This window comes from Typopeltis vanoorti, chromosome 2 (genome assembly GCF_054136105.1).
Source record: "Typopeltis vanoorti isolate ZY-2024b chromosome 2, IOZ_Tvanoo_1.0, whole genome shotgun sequence".
Taxonomy (NCBI): domain Eukaryota; kingdom Metazoa; phylum Arthropoda; class Arachnida; order Uropygi; family Thelyphonidae; genus Typopeltis; species Typopeltis vanoorti.
Genome location: NC_143550.1, coordinates 112,084,436 through 112,108,478, shown reverse-complemented (window position 1 = coordinate 112,108,478; position 24,043 = coordinate 112,084,436). Strand labels below are relative to the sequence as shown.

General features: G+C 36.3%; 1 protein-coding gene across 1 annotated transcript in view; it reads right to left on the bottom strand.

Moving 5' to 3' along the window:
* Nucleotides 1-497: 497 nt before the first annotated feature.
* Nucleotides 498-24,043, bottom strand: part of Cals (calsyntenin 1) — a 365,963-nt gene continuing 342,417 nt past the window's right edge. Inside the window, exons 15-16 of the mRNA XM_090412738.1 lie at nucleotides 22,007-22,179; nucleotides 498-2,246 (exon numbers count right to left, since the gene is read on the bottom strand). Coding sequence (XP_090268864.1) covers nucleotides 2,082-2,246; nucleotides 22,007-22,179 — 338 coding nt within the window. The 3' untranslated portion in view covers nucleotides 498-2,081. The remainder of the gene's footprint in view (nucleotides 2,247-22,006; nucleotides 22,180-24,043) is intronic.

Genomic DNA, 24,043 nt, shown 5'->3' with positions numbered 1-24,043 from the left:
TGTTGTTTATATAATTAAAAAAAAAAAAAAACGATTTCGCAACATAACCCTACTTTTTCTATGTGATCTGAGGCTCGCATAACGCAATTTATATAACGCAGCATTTCTGCTGAACCTAACATCTGCATTATACGAGGGTTACCTATATATATATATATATATATATATATATATATATATATATATATGGGTACATGATATATATCTGACCATGTAATATGGTCCAAAATTAGGATGAAGTATGAAGCCCATTCCTAATTTTATTGAAAGAATAAGTCTTTGATATTGTCAAAGACTTATTCTTTCGCTTAATAAAATTATAATCATTTAAACTATTTAAATATTCATATATATATATATATATATGATAAAGTTATACCTTTATAAAGTTATAAAGCTGTACCTTTATCATACATATATGATATATATGTATGATAAAGGTACTTGAGTTTTTGAATTCATTGAAAATATGGTGTAAAATAACTGACAAACAACAGTGAAGTAAAACAACTTTATTGCATTTTACAGCAACACAACGTACAGAACAGTCTGTTATTTCTCTGGCCAGAAAGACTACAGTGTACTAAAGCAGGGAATGAAATGATACAGTCATCAGCCATAATTTGATAAGTATACTTAACAATCCCTGATGACATTTAAGGTCTTGTATGTACCAATTGCATTCCCATAGTCCACTTATTTCTTTGTAGCTGCAAATATCACAATCTGATTATCTTACCGTTCAAAATATGTACTTAATACACTTTATTTAGTATTTTCCACCACCAAATGAACCCCTACATTGTGCCTTTCAGTACTAAATCACTGAAAAACCTTAAAGATCACATGGAATGTATGACTTAAACCAAAAATGCAGCAAAACAAGCAATGCATGAAGAGCATCAAACAATTCAACGCCCTTAACGTTGCCAGTGTCAGCTTTAACAAGGGTGAACAAATCACCCTTCGATAAATGTGCCTCCCAAAAAAATTTAACCGTGCAGGAAAAAATATAGCTAGTACCAAAACTGTACTAAAACTTTACTGAAAATATGGCACAAAAGATTTAAAATAAAAGATCCTGCTTTGCAGCATCTCTATCAAACTACCAACTGTACGGTGAGGTTAAAATTTTTGGGAGGCACAACCTTAAAGCAACTTCTTGCCTTCTTAAACAGACCTCGGAAATAATAAATCATATTCTTTCTGCATGAAATGTACAAAGTCCCGACATGACAGACATTGCTACATAAGTACACTTAAGTATTACATCAAGTCACTGTTCAGTAGCACATCACATAGAAGTTTTTTTCTAGTCTAGAACGGTGAAATCACTGACTACAACAAACAGGCTAACAGTAGGACAGACACAAAAACTGCTGCAAAATTTCGATATGTGTTGTCATCTCATTGTTAATTCCTAACAGGATGTGCAGCACAGGAGGAAGAGGTTTAATCACATCAGACAAACACCACTTGCCATGCAACCCCGGAAATGGTTGCAATTTCCTTGATAAATCAGTACCAGCTGACAATTTTCTTACTCATTATTACCACCTGAAAGTAAATAGGTGGAAAAAAGATAAAAAATCTTACATTAAACCCTGAAAGTGCTAGTGATTGTGGAAGATCAAGTAAGTTTAAAGAACAATGAAAAGCATTCTTATATATTTAAAATTTAAAAAATAAAAAAATAAAAATTACAACAGGGCCTTTAAGGAACTGAAAGGGATTGTCCTGTATGGCACTAATATGAACACAAGTAAGTATGTTAAGCATGCTATAATTGCAGCAATGAATCAGTTTAGTTAAATAGCTTCATTTTGTATGACTTTATATGAAATATTATCTGTTAAAATAATTTAAACCTATAAGGAAATTGTACAATTAATATCTATCAAATTATGCGTAGCAGCGTTGAAATATTACTGAACTTGTAGTATCCAAATGCAGCTCACAAAATAGCTGTTAATTTTTAGTAATATTACCCCAGAAGAGAAGGTGCATTTTGTTTAAGTTTGTATTATGGACACCGAGTAGTTGCTTTGACATGCATGTGGATACACAAAAGAAAATGCTATTTAGAAATTAAGAGTAGAATCATCCCATTCCAGTTCTTTGTTTTTAACTTTTTCTGGTTCCTCTTCTTCAGAACTTTCTCCATCATGGTAACTACTACCATCGTCAGAACTATCGCTGTCATCGTCATCATGTGGCGGTGGATTTACTTGTTCCTGTTCAATTTGCTGAAAGCAAATATTGAAAACATTAATTCAGCAGAAATTTACAGCATATTTATATCAGCAATTTCAAAAATATAAATCAATTTCTTTGCTTCCTGTTGGAATTGTGATCACCATTCAAAATTGCACAAGTTTCAGAGAAAAAATATTCTGTTTAAAGAAATTATACAATTTTGGCAAGTACTGTCAAAATACATTTCTTTAATTTGGATTTTGTAGGTTTGATTTCAGAGGGTGATACTATAACCTCAGTCCCTTAAAATCAAACTTTTTAACTATATATATATATATATATATATTATTAAATATAAAAGAAAGAAATACAGTGCTCCTTATGTTTTGCTGTTAATACTAACAGATCTGTGCCAACGTAAGCAGGTTGATAAGAAGCCAGGTGGGAACATGGCTGTAACAGGTGACTGAGTCTAACCTGAAGGAAGATGAGAGATGGGAATGAAAACAGTACATATTGCAAATAAAAAGTTACCAGAGACAAAGTATGTAGATATGAGTCATCACTGGATGGTTTTTTATAGTCAAGAACAGTGACTTTAACTAATGTTAATAGTAAACAACAATCTGTAAGATGATATATAATATCTTAAAGAGGAAAATAACTGAAATAATATGGCCTGAAAGGAAAACCATAAGGAGATCAGAAAAAACTTCTAGATCTCCTCCTTTATTATTATTATTATAATTCGTGACACTTCCAAGGTGACCGAAGACTCATCACGGGAGGACACCTATTGTACAACTCTCCAATTCCACCACTACACTGAACCTCTACTACTAATCAACAACATCAGTGCCATCTACTGCCCACCACCACCACCATAGCTAGTATTTTTTTTTTTGTCTGTAAATTGCATGTGTTCTGAAGTGCCGATTTGTCTGTATGTGGAATGAAAAACCCGAGTTTCCGGGAGAAAAACCCCCGCTACCTCCGTATGAGATTGGCTAATTCACCTTCGATTGAAAAAAGTCCATATAAAGATTCCTCCCATCATGATGGGAATCGGACTTAGGCCTTTTTCCAATCGAAGGGTGCAACATACCGTCGTTCTTCCAGTTGCGCTACAGAGGCGCTTCATTTTTCAACCCTGTAAAATCATTAAAACTACTATATTCCAATAACAAAAAGAATAATAATAAAAAAAAAACTAACTTTATTGATTTCTCTCAGGTCCAGTACAAATCTCAATCCACCATTAGCTTCTCTACTAAAATAAATGGACTGTTCCATCTGGTATGAGATTTCTCATATTCCAGAAGCAACTTCTTGAGTTTGTCCATATGCTTGAGTGAGGTCTGGTATTGTTTCGCATATATGGGTATATTGGAAGTGATCTTGACAGTATGTTGGACCTTATTGGTACAAAAAAGCGTGCTCATTTCCTCTGTCAATACCCTTGGTTATCAATACCTGGGTTAGCCTTATTCTCCACATGTTGGAATTCCCCCCCCCCACCCTTCAACTCGATTACCATGACCTTGCCTTTCCCCCTCACTATCTCACGTCCTGGACTGTAGCCTGTGCCTTTTTTCACATAGAGATAGTGTTCCACTAGCAAAGTCACACATAAATTTATTTTTTTCTAAAAAAGTCAATACCCAGTATGACTTGATTGCTAGTGTCAGAGGTTTCAGGTAAGACCAGCATATCATGCGTAACACTGCCAGGGAAACAAGGTATGGAGATCCTCACCCTCACTTTCAAAGTTGAGGAGAGTTCAACTCTCGCAATTCCCATGATCTTAATTGGGCTTCTTAGTTCAGTGAAGCTATCAAGGACTATATCCCAAAACGCTTCAACGAATTTCATTGGGATCACCGATATGTGGGCCCTGGTGTCAAGCAAGAGGTCACATGGTACCCCTTCAATCACACCTTCTACCAAAGGCAGGGGTAATCTTCCTTCCACTTCTGTAACCGAAACAGCCTGCATTTTCACCTCCTTCCCTTTTGTTGGATTATCTCCCTCAGTTAAATCACCGGCGATTTCAGTTAGACCCTTCTCATTCTCACCTGACACAGAAAGACTAAAGTTTTCTAATTCAACTGCTTCTGAAATAAGACCCGCTTCTTCAGCATTACATTGCTGTAACCTCATTACCTCCGTCTCCCCTTTTATCATGCTTTGATGTTGCAAAACTGATTTTAAGGAATACTCCTTGAAACTAATCGGCTGCTCAAAATGTTTTTTTTTTGGAGGGGGGAGTTATGTATCCCCAACACCTCTTGTAATTGTTTCCTCAGAGAGGAGGTTTGTGCCATTTCCTCTAAAATTCTTTCCCTCTTTCTGGCCAGGTTGAAGCACACATCCAGATCCTGTGCCCCTTTCTTGAATATCACCTCTCAGTCGGTCACATAATCCAATTCTGAATTGTTGGAAGGCTAACCATTCATTTGGGCCTCCTCTTCTGGGGATGAGAGTCTCATGGATTGTGATATATGCAATATTCTATTTCGAAAATCAGATACATTTTCTCCCCTCTCTTGCACGCCACCATACAATTCCCTTAATACTTGGGGACTCCCCTTTTTCCTATTAAATTCAGAGATCAATATTTGTTTAAATTGCTGATAATCTAGGGCTTCCCTCAGCATAGGAGAGAGATCTAGGAAAGCTTTGGCTTTTCCAATCAGCTTACTCCAGAGCAAGACTAACAACTGAAAATCAGTCCATCCTCCAACTCTTCTATATAACTAAAAAAATTGAGGACGTCATCAGTCTCCTTGCCTGAAAATTCTGGGAACACCTGCTGTGAGCTAATATAACAAAAAAATTTGCTATTATCCATGCCTAAACTACTAGAGGGATCAGTCATACTTGCATCCAGTTTACAGTAATTTACTCTTTAAAATTTCAACAACACTTAGCTAAACTTTTGCCTCTCGGTTGTCTGACCTGCACTCAAAACCAACTTGCTGTGAATAACTTGTAATTAGGATTTAATTAGCTAAACTGCATCCTGCCGGCTATGCCATTTATGTTGTATCCCAATTTACGATTATTAGGCTTTCAACTATCCTTACATGTAAAACTCTACTTGTCTTTGTCCAAATCTTATTTATATATGAGATATCACCCAAATACAAATATTCAAGCTTCTTCTCCCCTTAATGTCCCTAAATATTTATTTTATACTGCACCTTTCAGGATATTCAGTTTAAGATATAAAATTCAAAAACAAGGAGCAATTACCAAAATATGTCTGAGCGTGAAACTAATATGCAGTCGTGACCTTTATCTCGCAACTTAACAAAATTCCCCCCCCGCGTGATTAGGTTTGTACATTGTTACAAGTGGTGCATTGAGCGGCAATCTCAGACAACTGTATTTTCAAGGAACAAAAGTTTATTGAACTCTTAAACATGATACAATTCATTCTTTGTCAAATAAAATTCAATTCAATACTAAGAATATATAATACAAATTAACACTAGCTAACCACAAGTATTAGGTTAAGATCCTATATAAGAATTGTGATCATATCGCCATAACAGATTCTATACATACAAGCATGTATAATTCTAGGACTAGTTGACCTTTTTTGTCTAACCCCTTAGTGATCTGATCACACTATAATTCTGAATTTTCTAGGACATATATATTCAGTTACTCTAATTTTCTTACTAAGATGATATGGATTACATTTATCCTTTCGCTAAGCTAATACACACTTTTGACCTTTTAAAACTCTCTTAAATAAAATATAATGTACATGCATAAATCTCTAGGCACATGAATACTTATTAATGTATAGTAACAAGCTCATTCTCATTCTAGTCTGACATGTATTAAAGTCCTAGTATAATTCTCATTAATCCCTTCAACTGTTCAGTAATTGAGCAATGATTACAGCTACATATAATTTGAATTGACACGAGTTTTTACAGTACCTTTTGACTTGGGTCTTCTACACTGGTCTCTACCCTTTTTTTGATATTTTACCTTCCTAGGACGAACTCTTCTATAACTTATCACTCCTAAGTTCTTTTAGCACTAAGATGGGCTTTCACAATCTTTACCTTACATTCTTCAATCAAGGACATACATAGGATCATCTATTCTATGGCTGTGAAATTCACCAATGTGGGCACCGACTTCTTTATAGAATTTTATTTTTCTCGTAACGGCATCCCTCATTTCTTACAATAGGAACATGGAATCAAAATCCCGCACACTTTATTTCCTTATTGTGTCAGATGGAGAAAGCTCCTAACCCGTCACTCAGGAAGCCACGTGAGACCTATACGAAGACTCGTGAAGAAAACTCTCTGAAAATAAAGCCTCGTGGGGGGGGGGGGGGGGGGTCCTAACCCTTTTATATGATGATCCCTACCGGCACATTCTTCAATTTCTTTTCTTCCCCCTTACTGGAGTCGATTTCACTGACCAATTCGAGTGGCGTTTTTCTGCCAAAACATCATGCGGTCCATGTGCGCATGACTGACACGTGATGAAGTCTCAATTCGGGAATTATGACCTTGAGCTTTGGTTCTTGTTTAATCCCCTTTCCAAAATTTTCTAAGAATTAACTCGAATCTTTAATCTCCTATTTCAAGTGTAAAAACTAGCCTCTCACATACAAAATTCTTATAACTAAATATTATACAATCAATGTTCTTATATGAGTTAACAATTATTTCTTTCAATATATTTATTTCATTTTATACTAAGATGCAAGCACTATTTTCTCATTAAAGTTTCTACTTGTTAAATTGTGATCAAGTAAATTCTCTCATGAAGTTTACAAGGATCACAAATTTAACAGTGTGAGTAGCTTGGAGAGACTGTTGCTGGAAGGTAGAGAAATGAGTAGAGTGAGAGAGAATGAATCAGATCAAGCGTGAAGTGATGTGGAAGAGCAGGAGAGATTGAAGAGGTGATTGAAGAGCATGTGTAGACAGGAAAGAAATGGGATGACCTGGGATCAAGAGGAAACAATTGGAATTGAAAATTGTTTTAAAATGAATAAGCAGAAAGGGAAATGACTCCAGTCAAGCATGGAGAGAGCACATCGAGTGAGTGCTATCAGTGGAACTAGCTGTAGATCCAGAAATGAGCTGTTGTGTTTATATACAAATGCTAGAAGTATAAGAAATAAGGCAGATGAAATGATTGCATTAATTGCGTCTGTTCACCCAAAGATTGTCAGAATAAGTGAGGCATGGTTGGAAGAGAATGACATCCTGACAGAAATAGAGATGAAGGGCATGATGTCTTTTGTGAGGATAGAAGGGGTAAAAAGGGAGGGGGAGTGCTATTAATGATAGAGAAAGAGTTATGTCCATACAAAGTAGAGATGCAAGAGGGAAATAGTGCCAGTGGTTTTGAGGCAGTATGGTGTGAGATAGAGGTGAATGGAATCAAATACAGTCATACCCCAACTTACGCGGTTTCATATATGTACGTATTCCGGTCCCGCTTCACGCCTCACTACTAGTCGTATCTTTCCGGCGCCAGCCGCATTCGCCAGTGTCGCATATGCTGTGAACAAGCACTGACGTGTTTCGTGCAGTCTCCATCAATACATGATTTTTATAGTCTACAAACCTTGCGAATGTTTAATGTTATGTTCTTGATAAAAATTTTATCACATAAAAAATAATAATGTCATCCAAAGGAAGCAAGTCAATTCTTCTACAGCTAGAAAGAAAATAAAAACATTGACTTTGGAAACAAAACTCAACATTATTAAGGATTTTGAAGGCGGAATGAAAATTTGTGAGCTAGCAAAGAAGTTCGATCTACAGGAATCCACAGTAAGAACAATTATAAAAGAAAGGTTTACAGATTTTGGAGGACATAGATTCTAACAAGGAACGAATTGTAGCCACAAGGCAAGGAATAAAAAAATCATTAGCTTGCTATGAAGAAATTTTGCTTGACAAGAAAAAGACATTATGCTGTCAGACGAATCTATTAGATTTCATGAAACCATTGACATCGAAATAACATTTTTTTTTTTATGTATGAAAAACTACAATTATGATTATATTTTTTTAAAAAATATAGGTGTTTTTCTAAACCTTTGGTCCCAATTAACTAATATTTTGTATGCAAAATTATACCCGAGTTACGCGAATTCGACTTACGCGTTTTTTGTTGGTCCTACCTACCGCATAACTTCGGGTATGACTGTACTTGGTTGGATGTTGTTATAGACCAGGTAATGTGGATGGTGGTGATAATGAAATGTATAATCAAATTAGTCAAGCAAATAAGAAAAGGGTGATCATTATGGGCGATTTTAATTATGGCAATATAGACTGGAATGATGAGATAGCAACTGGAAGTAAAGAAAATGAGTTTCTTCGGTTTTTAAGGGATAACTACCTCAGACAGTATGTAACAGAGGGCATGCGAGGATTGAGGGTCTTGGATTTGGTCATCTCATCAGAGGATGTAATTATAAATGAGGTGTCAAATCATCCACCAATTGGTGAGAGTGACCATGAGGTGATTACCTGGGTGGTTGCCAGCAGTGTGAGGATCTCTATGAGAAAAGGGTAACAGCTTGCAGGTGTAGCATGGAATGAGGAGTTAGCTGGAAAAGAGATCAATGCAGCTTGGGGGATTTTCAAAAACTATCTAGTAGATGCAATGTCTAAGTGTATTCCAAGGGTGAGAAGGTTAAATAAGGTAGGTGTGAAATGGATGAATAAAGAGATTAAGCAGGCGATACAGAGAAAGAGGGCATTGTGGAGGCAGCATAAGAGAAGTGGAAATAACCAATTCCATGAGGTATACAAAGACCAGGCAAGGAGAGTGACTTGGTTGGTGAGGGTAGCTAAAGAGAGGTATGAACAGCAGTTAGCTAATGAAGCCAAAAAGAATCCTAAGGTATTCTTTCGATATGTAGTCAGCAAAAGAAAGAATGATTATGGAAGGATGACATTGATAGGAGAAAATGGTATAAAGACAGCTGTTGCAGAATGTGTGTTGGAGATACTTAATGAGCAATTCATAAAGGGCTTTCAATCTTGTGAATGTGACTTCATGGAGAGATTGAGAGCAGTAGATGATGGAGAGGAGAGACTGACTGTAAGTGAGCAAGAGATGTATGGGGGAGTTGAGTAAACTAGATGTTAATAAGGCTGTGGGACTTGATAATATATCACCACGTATTCTGAAGGAATGCCAGGGAGTTAACACCTGTCGACATATTTTTTTAATACGAGTCTTGCAATCGGTCAAGTCCCTAAGGAGTGGTATGAGGGCAAGATTGTGCCACTGCATAAAGGAGGTGATCGAACTCAAGCATCAAACTATAGGCCTATCTGTGTGTCAGGTGTTGTGGTTAAGTTAAGCTTGTGAGAACTAGGATCCAGAGTTGAGTTGACAACAATGGTATTATCTTTGATGGATAGCATGGATTTGCTAAAGGGAGGTCATGTTTTAGTAATCTACTTACTTATTACAATAAAGTGAATGCTTCGTTGGATAGAGGAGAAGGATACACAGTAATATACTTAGATTTTGCAAAGGCTTTTGATAGAGTACCTCATGATAAATTGATAGTCAAACTAGTGCAGATGGGGGTGGATATTAGATTAGTGCATTGGATTGGAGACTGGCTATCTGATAGGTATCAACAAGTTGTGTATGGGGGGAGCGATATCCAGGAAAAGGAAAGTCACTAGTGGAGTGCCTCAGGGGCCTATTTTGAGACCATGACTGTTTAACTTGTATATTAATGATATAGGTGAAGATTTGGAGATATTCAGTTGTTTGCAGATGATGCAATGTTGGGATGAACCATGAAGAGTAGTGTAGAAAGTTTTGCCTAGTGTTACACTATGTGCAGCCGCAAACTTGACTTACTTGTCTGTTTGCTTACTTGGGAAAAAGGATTAAAAAAAACCTAGCTTATAAAATTGCTTGGTATCTTCAACATGAAGAGTAGTGAAGATGTTGTGGCCTTACAAGAAGACTTGAATAAATTGAGTGATTGGGCACGGAAATGGAGATATGAGTCCAATGTTGCAAAATGTAAGGTTTTAAAATTTGGAAAACAAAGGTGGGATGCAGAATTTATGCTTGGTGAGGATATATTGTTGAAGGTGGAAGAAATAAGAGATCTGGGGGCGATAGTGGATAAAGATCTGAAATTTATGGGACACATAGCCAAAACTGTGAAGACAACACAAAGGCTTCTGGGAATGATGTGGAGGACACTGATGTGTAGAAGTAGGGAGATTCTTGTTCCGTTGTATAAGGCTTTGATTAGGCCACACATGGACTATTGTGCCCAGATTTGGTCACCTGGTTTTCAGAAGGATGAAGAGATGTTGGAAAGAGTCCAAAGGCCACACATGGACTATTGTGCCGAGATTTGGTCACCTAGTTTTCAGAAGGATGAAGAGATGTTGGAAAGGGTCCAAAGGCGATTGACTATGGTAGTTTTCTGACCTCTGGAATGTCGAGTATGAGGAAAGATTGAGAAGATGTAATTTGCAGTCTGGTGGACAGGAATAAGAAGGGAGATATGATAGTGACCTACAAGTTAGTAAGGGGTTGTTATAGGATCAATGCTGGAGAAGTTCTACAGAAAATATTGGGAGATCGGGGGAGAATCAGAGGTCATCCCTGGAAACTGTATAAAGAGGGTGTGAGTAGGGGAGTGAGGGGCAGGTTTTTTTCATGCAGAGTTGTAAATGATTGGAATGCCTTGCCTGAGAGTGTGGTGTCTGCTAGGAGTTTAAATGTGTTCAAGGCATGGTATGATGAGCTGTGTGTGTGTGTGTGTGTGTGTGTGTGTGTGTGTGTGTGTGTGTGTGTGTGTGTGTGTGTGTGTGTGTGTGTGTGTGTGTGTGATAAAAGGACCTCCCAGATGAGTCTTTGAATCCATGAGGTCTTGGGGTAATAATAATAAACTACTAATCAATACAGCCCATATAAAATTAATGTCATTCCTTGGTTTTTATTGCACTAAGTTGCATCATTCTCTTTGCTACTTTTTTTTTTTTTAAATCTTATACCTGTCACTATATACAACAGGAAATTTTTAGTATTCCATACATCAGGAAAAGACCAGAGTTGTTAATCCTGACTTCTGAGATCTTTCCATCCCTCTTTTTTTCCTCTGAATATCTTTGTGTTCGTTCACTTCTGCAAATTTCTTCCAATTTATTGCACACCTGGTATTTAATTGTATACATAATTTTCTAAGTGCATTGGAAGGTTTCAAAGATCTGCAAATGGAAGAAACTATTTTAAAGGAGAAGAGAAATTCATCTCTGCAAGAAGAAGTTGACAATTAGACATTAAAAGAAAAAAAAAAAGTCACAAAAGAAAGGTTAGCAGTAAATACTTTGTGGAGGAGAGGGGGATGAAGAAATCCTATCTAGACATGAACCAAAAGAAAAAAAAATCTTATTCCCTAATGAATTTACGTTTTATGCATTTTGTGATTATTTGATTTAATGTAATAGAAATATTAAAATTAATGATCTAATAAAAATACCTTTTTTTTTTTAATGTGTAACAGTATAATGATACTGTTTACCAGTAAATTAATGTCTATAAATATTACTTTATTGTGGTCAACCACAGAGGGCTTTAAAACAACTGAGTTATTATCTCTGTAAAACTGGTATTCCTAATGTAATACCAGTTCAAGTCAGAAATTAAAAATTCCTTTGAATAAATAAATACAAAACGGAAACAATTTTCATTTTCTCCATTATCTGGATTTATAGTGAAGAAAAGCCTTCCTATGATTTGCTATGTTCACTGTTTGGAAACTTATTTACAATTCTTGATTTGTAATGCTTGAGCATCTGAGAAATAGTGAGTAATCCCCATTATAAAATAAACCTAACTATCGTATGTTTTACCCAAATTAAACAAACCAAATTATTCAATATTATTTATGATTTTTATTCATTACTGAAAAACCTGTTTGACAACCTACTTCATAACAACTTACTGAACAGTTTATGGCTAGTCATCATGGCAAATCAACACAATATCCATGCATTCCATTTTCTCTTTCTCTCTCTGTTTTTCAACCAACAGCTGAACATAAGTTTATCTAAGATCTATCAAAAAAAGCATAACAATCTAAATGTTTTCCTTAGTCTCCTAAAAATATAGCTTTTATTTTGGTGACTGTTCAAAGCTAAGCTTCAGTATTTCCAAGAGTTCAAGAGGTTGTAAGTTATGATTCCTGCCCATCTCCCACAAAACCAGTTATCATAATTAATTTGCTTATATGTACCCTAAAGGAGTGTTCAGGCTACTATGACAGCACTACATGATTAAGTTTATATTATTATGAATCTCCTATCAATAATTTTCCTCCAAATTAATCTATTACTTGTGAACACTCCAATATTGTCATATCTAACATTACATGCTTCTAGGGCACTTCTGAGTGAATCAATCCACCTAGACCTTGGTCTTCCTCTGGATCTTTTTATTGATATCTTGACATCAAATACCTGTTTTGCTAATCTTTCTTCACTCATTCTATTTAAGTGCCTATACTTCCTTAGATTAAATCTCTTCATTCTTGAATGCTAACAATGTCAAGTTCCTCTCTAATATCTTCATTTTTAATATGATTTTGCCATTGATGCCATCTGCTCCCTCCCCTATTTTTTCTCAGAACCCTTATATTTGTTGTCTAGTCTTTGATAAGTGCCTTATTTCTAATCACAACTCTCAGATCCATAACTTAAAACTGATTGGAACACTGTGTTGTATACTGATAGTTTGGTGTTTTGGCTAATTTCTCTCTTATTCCATATAAATTTATTCAGCTGGCTACCTGCCATACCAGTTTTGCTTATTCTGTTGTCCATTTCCAGAACTTATCTTGCTATCTTCACTGTCAAATTTTTAAAGTCTTCACTTCAAATTTTCATGCCAAATTTGTTACAGCTGTTATTCAATTTAGTTAGAGAATCTTGGAGACTTGCACTTAATGTGTTTAGAAATACTTCAACTACATAAAGCAAAGACCTAAGTTTGACATCTCCAATTTTGATATTAGGCCTAATGTCACTTTCTTTCATAATGTGATCCATATAGATGATGAATAAGAGTGGAAATAATGTACATCCTTCTCTCAACCCTGATTTTACATCAACCCATCTTCCTGTATTTTCTTCAATTCTAACTGCCGACTTTCAACTTATATACAAACTATGTATTCTCTGTGTAATGTTCTGTTTAACCCATATAATTGTAGTGTTTTGAAAAGGTTTTCTCTGGGCACCTTGTCACGCCTTTTCCAGTATAACTTAAGTACAGATTCTTGTTATATTCTCGTGATTTCTCAACTATTTGTTGTAAAGTGAAAATCTGATCTTGACAATCTATATGGCCTAATTCAGCTTGTTCTTCTCCAAGTTTCTCTTCTACAATATTTCTCGATCTCTTTTCAAGTATGCTTGCATAAATCTTAACTGGAATACTTAGTAGAGAAATTTCTCTGTAATTCTCACATTCAGATTTATTCCCTCTTTTATAGATGGGTCCTATAGGAGCTCTACTCTGATCATCTGGAATTCGACCTTCTGACCAGGCCCTCTGAATTATGCAGTGTAGCCACTGCAAAACATTTATATCTCCATACTTAAGCATTTCTAACTAAATATCATCTACTCCAGCTGTCTCCACATTTCAATTTTTTGATGGCTTTTTCTACCTCAAATATTGATATGTACTCCTCTTTGCATTCCTCTTGAAAATTTTCTAGTACGGTTCTGTCACTGCTTGGTTCATTTAACACTCTTTCAACAGTACTCTTTCCTCCATTTCTAAGGTTCTTCAATAGCCTCCAGAACATTTTGCCACCTTCCAGATATTTATTTTCCATACTCTTACCAAAGTCTTCCCATCACTTTTCTTTAGCTTCTTTTACACATAACTCAGTTCTCTTACATTTTTCTCTGTATTCTTTTAGGGCATCTGCCAACTTATTTGCTAGGAAATTTTGGTATGCTTTTCTTTTCCAGGACTCTTTCTTTAACTTCTTGTGTCCAATGGTGTTCTTATTTTTCTATCCTAATAGACAACTTCAACACATACCTCCCTAACTGAATCAATGAATGTCTTCTTCAAAGTTTGCCACTAAGGCTGCAAGCTTTGGTCCTTGTTTTCAAACTGTTTAATTTTTTCTTTGATAATATTTCTATGGGTCTACAGTTTACCTCTAAAAGCTGTTCAAACTTTAATTATTTTTAGAACTTTCTTATACACTGTTAGTTTCAATTAATCATCATCATCAAATTATTGAGATGTACCTTCAAGGGCTGTATGGGATATGACAGTACTACATGAAAAACTTACATCACTGCTAACTTCTATCCACAATTTTCCTCCAAATCAATCTGTTACCCGTCAAGACTCCAACATTATCAAATCTTATATTTCTGTCTTCTAAGGCACTTTTTACTGTATCAATTCACCTATGTCTTGGTCTTTTTCCTGCCAACCAGGCAGAGAACACTTGTTTTGCTAATCTTTCCTCCCCATTCTGTTTAAGTGACCATACCTGGTCGATTGGTAGAGCCTCTGCTCCTAATGGCTCAGTTAAGTAAGTTTGAGCGCGGTTAGTAGTTGGAAGGGGGACCAATCGTTCGATGCTGTTGGCACACTCTCCCTCGATGAGTCTTTGGACTCCCTGGAGGTGTCAAATAATAATAATACCACCTGAGATTAGCTCTGCTAACACATTCCTCGATGCTAATAATGTCAAGTTTTTTCCTAATATTCTTGTTTTTAATATGATATTGCATTGATGTTATTGTTGATGCCCTAATTTTTCTCAGGACTCTCATATCTGCTGTCTCTAGTCTTTGATCAAGTGTTTTATTTCTAATCTAGCTCTCATATCCATAAGTTAAAATTGGTTTGAACACTGTCTTGTATATGGCTAATTTAGTATTTTGACTAATTTCTCTTTTATTCCATATAGATTTATTCAGATGAATTCCTACCATACTGGCTTTGTTGATTCTGTTGTCTATTTCCATATTTAATTTACTATCTTCACTAAAAATCGTGCCTAAGTAGATGAAATGTTTTACTTGTTCCACAGGTTCTCCATTCACAATGCAGTTGATATTTTCAATGCTTCTGCCTATTTTCATTGTCTTTGTCTTGTTATTGCTGATATTCATACCAAATCTATTACAACAGTTATTCATATAATTAAATGAAATATATATTGTTCTTTAATTGACCATGATTTATAAACATCTAATACCAACAAGTTTCGCCAACAGGGCTGTCTGGCTTCTTCAGGGCTTATAACGGTAAGAGAAAAAAAAACTCAAAGTGGCTAGTACAGAGAAAATGGAGTAATACTATTGTATAAATTAAGCATTAAAACAGAACGCGTAACATTACATGCATGGAGCATGTTGTGTTAGTCACTATTATGAGAGCACGTTCTGTAATTTAGAGCGAAATTAAATTCTGGTAGACTGAGTGATCTTATTAAGGTTTTTCCATATGCCAGTTATTATCATTCCCTAGTTTTGTTAAGATTTTCTCCAGAAAGAAAGACTATAACGACTTATTTGAAATTTCTACAACGGAAATCTTCTTCTAGGTAAGACATGGAGCTGTTATCCCAGTCAATGGTATAGTAAGTAATCGTGAAATGATGGGCTAGACCCGAATTGTCTGTTCTGTTGTTATTAACATCTCCTATATGTTCTTTTTTTCGGATTTAAAGGCTTCTCGGCATCTGTCTTATATAGTTTAGACCACAAACACATTGGATGTTGTACACTTCAGCATGTTTGAAAAAAGGATTAACGTCTTTTAGCGATCTTAAAATGTGATGGACAGTCGACTGGTTTGAACGCAACTCTGATGTTGAAAGATTTAAAAAGTTGTGATCTTCTCGGATACTGTACCTGCATAAGGAATAACTATGGATGAATTGTATTGAGTGATGGTAGGTTTTGAAAGTTTATTTTTCACTTGGTTAGACTATAATAAATTTAGTTTAATCCTTTATCCAAGTATGAGCAAACAAAGTCTGTGCCTGAAAGTATCTTCAGGACTGGGGTAAGGTGGTACAACACCGGCAACTCGTTGCAAAGGTGGAGCAAGCTAACATCACTCCTATCTCAGTATCTCCCAAATTAAACTATATTTATTAGGATGGTAGGTTGTTGTGGGGAGTTTCTATGAAGAATCTTGTTGATTAGGGAAGGGCCACTACTCAGAGTAGTTTATTTGGGCCTGGCTCCCACTGAAGAGACCTCAATAAAGGTCGAAACTAGTCTGGGTAGTGGCCCTTCCCATAATGCATAACATTATACATATCTGCAAGGAGATGTGTTTTGCATTATGGGAGATACTGAGATAGGAGTGATGTTAGCTTGTTCCACCTTTGCAACGAGTTGCCTGGTGTTGTACCACCTTACCCCGGTCCTGAAGATACTTTCAGGCACAAACTTTGTTTGCTCACACTTGGATAAAGGATTAAACTAAATTTATTATAGTCTAAGTCTAACCAAGTGAAAAAAAAAAGAAAAAAAAGAAAGACAACATCTTTCTCTAAATCCAGAGCAATTTAATAAAAAGGTGGCACACCGTTTGGCAACTCATATAGGTGGAGATGACCTTGATAATGCTTCTGCCTGATATCTCCACTTTGGCCTGGCTCCCACTGAAGAGACCTCAATAAAGGTCGAGACTAGTCTGGGTAGGTGGCCCTTCCCATAATGCATAACATTATACATATCCGCAAGGAGATAAGTTTTGCATTATGGGAGATACTTAGATAGATGTGATGTTAGCTTGCTCCACCTTTGCAACGAGTTGCCTGGTGTCGTACCACCCCAGTCCTGAAGATACTTTCAGGCGCAAACTTTGTTTGCTCACACTTGTATAAAGGATTAAACTATATTTATTAGGATGGTAGGTTGTCGTGGGGAGTTTCTATGAAGAATCTTGTTGATTAGATTCTTTGGATAGCCAATTTTTATTAATGTCTCTGATATATGCGTATTTTATCATAGATTCTTTTTTTTTCTGAGATGATTCGTAGCTCTATTTTTGAGCATATGTATTATATGCTGAGCTTCTGGGAAATATGGTGAGTTGACTTGAAATGAAGGTAGCATCCAGTGTGTGTTGATTTGGGGTAGACAGATTTGGGGTTGATATGTTCAACTGCTAGTTTCTTGAATAGGGTATCCAAAAATGGTAGATGATTATTTTTTTCCAGTTCCAAAGGGAATTATATTTTTTGATGAAAATAATTAATTTTGATTAAAAAATCCAAAAGAGCTGTTTTTGTGTCCCTCCAAATTATGAAGACATCGTCTACATACCTCCACCACACTATAGGTTTTGGGTCTAATTTTGAGAGGATTCCGTTTCTAGCTTTTCCATGAACAGATCTGCACAGGGTGGCAAAAGGGGACTGCCCATAGTTAAGCCATTTAGTTGCTCATATATCATTTCATTCCATTTGAAATAATTAGATTCAAGGCAGTGACAAAAAAGGTGAGCCATATCTTCAGGGAAGAGATTGTATAGGATACTGATATCTTCTTCTACTGGGATGTCGGTAAATAAAGATACCACGTCCAAGCTAGCGAGAATGTCTGTCTTTAAGATTGAGATGTTTTTCAATTTTTCAATAAAGTGCTTTGAATTCTTAATGTAAGTGTCTGATTTTCTAATATGTCCTTTTAGGAGGCTGGAGAGGTGTTTGGACAATAAATATGTGGGAGCATTTCTTCTGTCAATGATCAGGCATAGTGGAACTCCACTTTTGTGGACTTTCGGGGCTCCATACAATTGTGGTGTCAATGGGTGTAGTGACTTCAGATTCCGTTGCAAGTCTGTGGACAATTTAAAATGACTGTGGCATCACCTTTGTCTACTTTTAAGATAGTTATTTGTTTATCCTTTTTCAAGTTTGAGAGAGCTCTTTTTTCTTTGGGGTGTTATGTTTAGGTTAGGTGGCTTTGAAGTTGAAAGGATAATAGCACTTTTTAATCTCAGATCATTTGCCGTTGTTTCTGGAAATGATGAGAGTGCTTTCTCTATGTTACTGATGATGTTGACTTAGGAATATGATCTGGGGAATGGCGAAATTGAATCCTTTCTTAAGTATTTCAGTTTCTGGTTGTGTAAATATATGGTCTGAAAGGTTAAAAATCACTTTTTCACCAGGGAGGCTCGGTCCGGAGTTGTAATACTTTTCATATATAGTGTGTTGAATTTTTTGATTTGAGTTTTTTACTAATTAGAAAAGCTTTGTTGAAACTGTTGTAAATCATCTTATCTAGAAGCGTTCATAAGTTGCTCTCTATGTTATTAGAAATAACTTCAAAAAGTCGGAAGCACGAAAGGTCTATTCTGTGAAGTTCAACTCTTATGTGTTGTATTCTTTCACGTAGTAGGGCCAGGAATGCCTTAGTATATATTCTTTTCGCTCTTCTTGAGTGGAATTGTTCTTTGAATGTTAAAAACTTAGGAATAATATTAAAGTTTCTGCATCTTTTTAAGAAAGTTAGATGGTTTAGAAGTCTAGCTTTTTTACATTTGAGTTTCTCAAAATAATGTACCTTCATATCATCATTGAGTCTGTTCATTGTTTAGATTATATTTGGTCATTCAAACATATAATTAAATGAAATATATATTGATCTTTAATTGACCAAGATTATGTGGGTACAGTGTCTGAGATGATCGCAAAACATTTTAAACCTTTCAACATCAGAGTTGCGTTCAAAGCGGTCAAGACTGTCCTTCATGTTTTAAGATTGCCAAAAGACGTTAATCCTTTTTTCAAACATGCTGGAGTGTACAACATCCCATGTGCTTGTGGTCTAAACTATATAGGACAGATGCCGAGCTGTTGTATCCCATTGATTGGGATAGCAGCTTCATGCCTTCCGTTGTAGAAATTTCAAAGAAGTTACTGTAGTCCTCCGTTCTGGAGAAGATCTTACAGAAACCAGGGAATGATAATAGCTGACATATGGAAAACCTTAAGATCACTCAGTTTGCCAGAATTTCATTTCGCTCAAAACTACAGAACGTGCTCTCATAACAGTGAATAACACAACATGCTCCATACATGTAATGTTATGCGTTCTGTTATCATGTCATGTCATCTTCCTTATACCCTCTTTTACCTTGCGGTGTCGAGGGTCCATTGATCATCGGACCTCACTCCGTTTACAGGATAAGGTGGTCAGCCTTATGCCCCGGTGTATCCTATGGCCTGTAGTGTTGAGTTCTCACGGCCAGTTTTGCCTGCTTTGCGGGATGAAAAACCCCAGAATAAACTGGGGAAAAAACCCTGCTGTCCACGCCCAAGACTGGCTAACTTGGCTATGGCTGAGGAAGATCCTTCAAGCTCCTCACGTCACCGATGGGAATCGAACCTAGGACACTCCTTCCCCAGGCATATGGTTGCGAAGCGCATAGCCACTAGGCTAACCGCGAGGACGCGTTCTGTTTTAATGCTTAATTTATACAATAGTATTACTCCATTTTCTCTGTACTAGCCACTTTGAGTTTTTTTTTTTCTTTTACCATTATAAGCCCTGAAGAAGTTGGACAGCCCCTTTGGTAAAACTTGTTGGTATTAGATGTTTATAAATCATAGTCAATTAAAGATCAATATATATTTCATTTAATTATATGTTTGAATGACCAAATATAATCTAAATAATGAACAGTTATTCAATTTAGTCAGGAAATCTTGCAGACTTCTACCAGATTTATTTAGAAGTATAACATCATCCGTATAAAGTAAAGGGCTGAGATTAACATTTACAATTTTAATATCCCGTTTAATACAACTTTCCTTCATAATGTGATCCATATAGATAATGAATCACAGAGGAGATAATGTACACCATTGTCTGACACCAGATTTAACATTAAACCATCTTCCTGTACTTCCTTCAATTCTATACAAAGACAAAGTATTGCTTAATATAATGCCCCATTGACATCATACAAAGGTAGTGTTTTGAATAGCTTTTCTCTTGCCTTTTCTCCAGGCATGGAGAAAAGGCATATGACAAGGTCATATGCCTTTTCCAGATCTATAAAACTTAAATACAGATCTTTTTTATATTCCCTGATTTCTCAACTATTTGTCATAAAGTGAAAATCTGATCCTGACAGCCTCCTATTTGGCCTGAATCCAGCTTGTTCTTCACCAAGTTTCTCTTCCCCAATCCTTCTCAACCATTCCAGTATACTTACATAAATCTTACCAGGAATACTTAGTAGGGAAATATCTCTGTAATTCTCACATTCAGCTTTATTTCCCTTTTTTGTATATTGGTACTTTGAGAGCTCTACTCCAATCATCTGGAATTTGTCCCTCTGTCCAGGCCTTCTGCACTATGCAGTGCAGCCACTGCTTTTATACCTCCATACTTGAGCATTTCTCAAATATCATCTACTCCAGATTTTTCCACATTTCAGGCTTTTGATGGCCTTTTCTACAATCAGCAATCAGGTATACATATGGATATGTATTCCTGATAGCATTTCTGTTGAATGTATTTTTACCACTGTGTTGTCATCACTGCTTGTTTCAAAGACTTGTACCAGATCTAATTACTCCATACATCAAGAATATCTTTTTCTCTAGTGCTCCTGTCACCTTTATCATCGCTAATTCCCTTTACAGCATTCTTTCCTCCATTTCTGAGCTTTTCAACAACTTCCAGAATATCTTGCCACCTTCTTGACAATGCCTCTCTGGCTGAATCAATCAATGTTTTCTTCAGGATTTGCCACTGAATCTCCAAGGTTTGGTTCCTCTTTCATTTTTCTTGAATAATGTTTGTGTATTTTAGTTTACAGTTCACATCTGAGAGCTGCTCAACTTTTATTTGCTTTAAAACTTTCTTACATGTTCTTCTTTTCAATATGAAATTCAATTTTATCCTGCTCAAGACTAAATGGTGATCACTTCCCCTTTCAAATCTTCTGTACACTCTAGTATCCGTGTCCTGCACAGTGAGAAAACATCACTATCTACAATAACATAGTGAATGAGACTTTTCTTATTCCTTGCCTCTAATCTCCATGTGAATTTGTGCACATAGAGAGAAGAGGCAAGGAAGTTAATTAATTAAATTGAATAAATTCAAGCAAGTTTCAATTAATATCCATTTTTATCCTGCTTAACACTAAGTAATGGTCACCTCCAATTTCAAATCCTCTGTACACTTGTATCCTGAATCAGCATGAAGATATCACTATCAACAATGATGTAGTCAATGAAGCTTTTCATGGAAAGAAAAAACAATTTTTTGTGTTTTCTTTCCATGCAAACTTGTGCACATCTTTATTTTGGAACATGGCATTAGTGATGACTAGCCAGTTATCATTACTTTCTAATTATTTATTTTTTTTACTGTCAGGGCTTTATGGAGCATTATCAGTAATGTTGCATGGATACCATTTTCCCTCTATCACTTAACTCTAGCTACTAATCTCAACAACACATTATAACTAATTTCAGTTTTCACTTTCATTGAACAGTTAAATTCAATGTAGTCTTAATCCCAGAATGAAAATTTCAATTAATAATATTAAAATAATTTAGTACACTTCATTAAAACCGAATTAAAGAAAAGGGGAAAAAGTTTCAGTTAATTATGTTTTATATATGTCTTGCAAAAAAAGTACCTCACATTAGAAAATTTTATTACTCCTTTGTGGATTTCATACTTGTAATTAATACACAGTCCCTCCCCAACTCCCACCACTAGAGTATCACTTAATCATTACTTACGTCCATAGGATTGACAGTAATGGTAAGAGAAGAATCATCCCATGCCATCTCTTGGTCATCATCTTTTGTTTCCTGTGCCCGATGGTGAGCTGCCCTGATACGAATAACTCCCAGTACAATCATAAAAACTAAAAATCCAACACAAACCACAATAATAATTGCTACAGCATGACCTGAAATGATATAAAAACAACAATCAATATACCAAGCTATATTGTATTGTACAATCTAAAGTAAAATATTTATTTATTTATTTATGCTTATGGCTACATGAAACTGCTAAGTGAAGAGTACAATCACAATTTCCAGCAACAAATGATGAAAATCTTAACATATAAAAGTTCATTACATAAAATGCACAACCAGCTTTCTAAGTATTTCATTATTATTATTATTATTTTTTTTAAATAAAGCAAAAGTAACTTGTCATAATCAAGCCAGGGGCAATTATTGTCCTACTGTAACAAGTATGACAAGGCTGCATGTTCTCACAACACTTCACAACATAAATGTAGCTGTATCCTGAGGTTTAATTAGAGAGCAGTTGTGTCTTGTGTGAGAAAACTTGATCCATTAGAGAGGGGGGGGGGGGCATTTCACATTACATCATCATCTTCTAACATGAGGAGGAGTTTTGTTGATACCATGACGAGGACTATGAGAGTGACTACAAGAATAACGTCTTCGTGGTGAGACGGGACCGTGATCTTCTGTTTCCTCCATAACCACCGCCACACCAACTACAAGGTCCAGGCTGGAAAGCCAATTCAAGGCCTCATCCGTCCCTTTGTGGATGTCCTGTAGGCCACCACCGTGAAATTAGCGCCTTGGGCAGTCGTACACAATATGAGTAATCGTCTGAGCCACGGGAGAACAATCACAATAAGGGTGATCTGACAGCCCCCCATTTATGTAGAATGGTAGCCACATCTGCCCTGACTAGTTCTGATCCTGTTTATTGATGACCAAATCTTCCTAGGAAAATCAAAACCAGGCTGCGGAGCACAGGGATCTTCTACCAAGAAGCCGTTTTTGTTGGTAGACTGTTGGACCAGTGTTCTCTCCATATGTCAGATATTGATGGCAGCGGAGCTGAAGAGAATTCGTCCATGGAACAGAGAGGCTTTCTAGATTTGAGGTGAAGACTAGGTAGGTTTATGAGAGTCTGATGTAGGGGAAGGAGTGGGTTGCTCACTGCTTTATTAAATTCCTTAATCGAGGCTTGTCTTCTCCATATATGTGGTGGAGCAATGTTAGATAGAACAGGCAGCCAGGAGAGAGGGGTGCTTCTCACTGTCCCACTAATTGTGCGCATGGTAGAGTATAGCTGGGTGTCTATAATGTTAGTGTGTGTACTTCTTTCCCAGACAGGGGCACAATATTCTGCTGCACAGAGTGCGAGGGCTAGTGCAGACGACCTTAGGACTTCTGCACCACAACCCCAGGTTGTTCCAGCAAGCCTTGAAATGATGTTATTTCTGGTTTTAATTTTATTGGAGAGGTTGATGATGTGCCTTTTATAGGTTAGGCTTCTGTCCAGGGTCACTCCAAGGTATTTTGGGTGGGGCTCGTGTTCTACTATTTTTCCAACAGAAAGAAAGGCTGAGTTGTCGATTCGCCTCTGCATTGTACAGGTGGAATACTGAGGACTGTTTTTGTTGGATTTGGCTTCAAGTACCACTGCTTAAAGTACTCATCCAAGGTGTTTAGGTCTGTATTCAAGGTTGATTCTAGGTTGGTAAAGGCGGTGGATTGATGTAAGATCGTTAGGTCATTGGCATACATATACTTGCTTGATCTGGTATGAGGTAGATCATAATAGATGTTAAAAAGTATAGGAGATAACACAGAGCCCTGAGGAAGACCATTGTGAAGGAATCTGGGCCTGCCCTTTTTTCCGCCAATATGGACCCGGACCTTTCTGTCGGAGAGAATAGAATCAAAAAGTTGGCAAGTTTTTTTACACTTTATAATATTTCTCAGTTTTAGGAGGGCCCCTGATCCAGACAGTGTCATAAGCAGATGTTAGGTCAATGA